At 49.3% G+C, this 2,340-nt stretch overlaps 1 protein-coding gene across 1 annotated transcript in view; it reads right to left on the bottom strand.

Moving 5' to 3' along the window:
* LOC102255815 (zinc finger protein 564) overlaps positions 1-2,333 on the bottom strand; it is a 17,116-nt gene extending 14,783 nt beyond the window's left edge. Inside the window, exon 1 of the mRNA XM_005853221.2 lies at positions 2,282-2,333. Within this exon, the coding sequence (XP_005853283.1) occupies positions 2,282-2,284 (3 nt within the window). The 5' untranslated portion in view covers positions 2,285-2,333. The remainder of the gene's footprint in view (positions 1-2,281) is intronic.
* Between the last annotated feature and the right edge of the window lie 7 nt (positions 2,334-2,340).

The raw sequence follows: 2,340 nt of genomic DNA, 5'->3' as shown, positions 1-2,340 counted from the left end.
GGAGATATCTATAATACTATCAACAATAAAAAATATACAATCAATCAATCAATCAATAAGAGACAACAGGCCCACAATGGATCACTTGTATAAGTCACACCATCAAAACCAAAAGTTAATATAGTCATGAACCTATGGTCAACAACAGACCACATATAAGATGGTGGTCCCATAAGATTATAATGGATTTGGCCCCAACTGAGTGGCTCAGTTGGTTGGAGTGTTATTTCATACAACCAAAGGTTGCAGTTTTGATTCCAGGTCAGGGCACATTGCCTGGGTTGCAGGTTTGATCACTGGGGGAGTGGGGGAGGGATATGAGAAGCAACCATTTGATGTTTCTCTCTCACATCGATGTTCATTTCTCTCTCTCTCTCCCCCTTCCTCTTCCTAAAATCAATGAAAACATATCTTGGGGTGAGTATTTAAAAAAAAGATTCTAATGGGTTTGAAAAATTCTGATCACCTAGTGATGTCATACCCACCATAACATCGTAGGACCATGCAGTTTATAGTGATGCTGGTGTAAACAAGCTTCCTATGCTGCCAGTCCCATCAAAGTCCAGCACACACAGTTACGGTCACTACATGGAATTCTTGATGATGAGAAACTGGTTTATGCATTTGCTATACTATCCTCTTTACCTTTGTGTGCTTTCTACTCAGTGAAAGAAAACTTTGCTGTGAAGCAGTATGCTGTTTTATGCGGGCAGCAGCCTCACAGGTCCTGTGTTGACTATGCCTTTTGATTGCATCATTGCCTCCTGGGCTTGATTGAATCTGTTTTGTGTAAATTTCCTGGCCTAAGTGTACAGTGTGATAAAGTCTACAGTTGTGCACAGTAACGTCCTAGGCCTTCATATTCACTCACCAATCACTGACTCCTGCAGAGCAGCCTCCAGTGTGGAGCCCATTCAGGGTCAGTGCCCCACACGGATGTACCATTTCCTACCTTGCACACCCATTTTTACTGCACCTTTTCATAAATGCTTCCTACCACTGCATTACAACTGCCTACAGTATTCACTACAGTAGCATGTTGTACAGGTTTGTTGCCTAGAACCCACAGGCTACACCATATGGCCTAGGTATGTAGCAGGCTACACCATGCAGGTTTGTAAGAGAACTGAAAACAACAAAACTGCCTCAAGATGTCCTCCCCAGGTTCAGGGGTGCAGGAATGTATGTAACTGCAGTTTCAACCTCTCCCAGGACTAAAATTCTAATCTAACCCAATCAATCTGCAAGTTGCTGTTCAACACTAATCCATCTAAAGACTCCTGCTGTTCCTTCCCCTAAGGAAGGGTGACCCTGCCTGAGACACTATTTAACCTCTTTTTTTTTTTTTAGTATATTTTATTGATTTTATACAGAGAAGAAGGGAGAGGGATAGAGAGAAACATTGATGAGAGAGATCGATCAGCTGCCTCCTGCACGCCCCCCAGTGGGGATGTGCCTGCAACCAAGATACATGCCCCCGACCGGAATCGAACCCGGGACCCTTTAGTCCGCAGGCCGACGCTAGTCTATCCACTTGAGCCAAACCGGTTCGGCCACTATTTAACCTCTTAATGACGCTTCCTTCCCGCCTATTGTAAACGCCTTCCATTTTGAAAAGCTCCTCATGGCAAACACAAAGGCCAGATGGGATAGTGCCAGATTCGTGAATGAGGAATCAAGCCAATTAGACCTTCCAATTTATTCAGTTGAATTTTGTTTTTAACGGTTTGAAAAGCACCACACAAAAAAATAGCCGATAAAGACGCTGTGTCTCAGAGAAGGGAAGATGGCGATTAGGATTCGGGGGAGAGACTGGAAATGCAGGCATTTGCTGCAGAGCTAGGCCTGGGGGACAGCGGGTGGACTTGAGAGCCTGATCCACAAACATCAAAACTCAGGAGAAAACGGGGTCCTTCTGGGGAGAAAGGAGGGACAGGGGGCTCCACAGACCACAGCTGCGCCCATCCACGAACCGCGGAGACCGAGTCACCATTGTCCCCCATGACCCTCCCCATGGTCACCGCACCGACTGCGGAGCCGCGGGGATGTGGGTGCAGAGCTGTCCAGACACGCTCCGCAGCCCAAGGCCCTGCCGCGGGGACACACTGGACGCCCGGGTCCCGGCTGGGCCCCACCCTGCGAGCCCGAGGGGCCTGCAGTTTCAGCGGAGCCCCCGGCGCCTCGGGTCCGCAGGCTCCGGACCTGACCGTGGAGAGACGGCCCCGCCACGGCGGCTCCACCCGCCCCTCCTCCCCGACCCCGCGCCCGGCCGCACACTCACCATTTCTAGTTCCTGGGCCTCGCCGAGTCCCGCCTGCAGCTCCCACCACCTTACAGATC

The sequence above is a fragment of the Myotis brandtii genome, unplaced genomic scaffold (assembly GCF_000412655.1).
Source record: "Myotis brandtii unplaced genomic scaffold, ASM41265v1 scaffold1012, whole genome shotgun sequence".
NCBI classification, from domain to species: Eukaryota; Metazoa; Chordata; class Mammalia; order Chiroptera; family Vespertilionidae; genus Myotis; species Myotis brandtii.
This window is presented reverse-complemented; position numbering and strand designations above follow the sequence as displayed.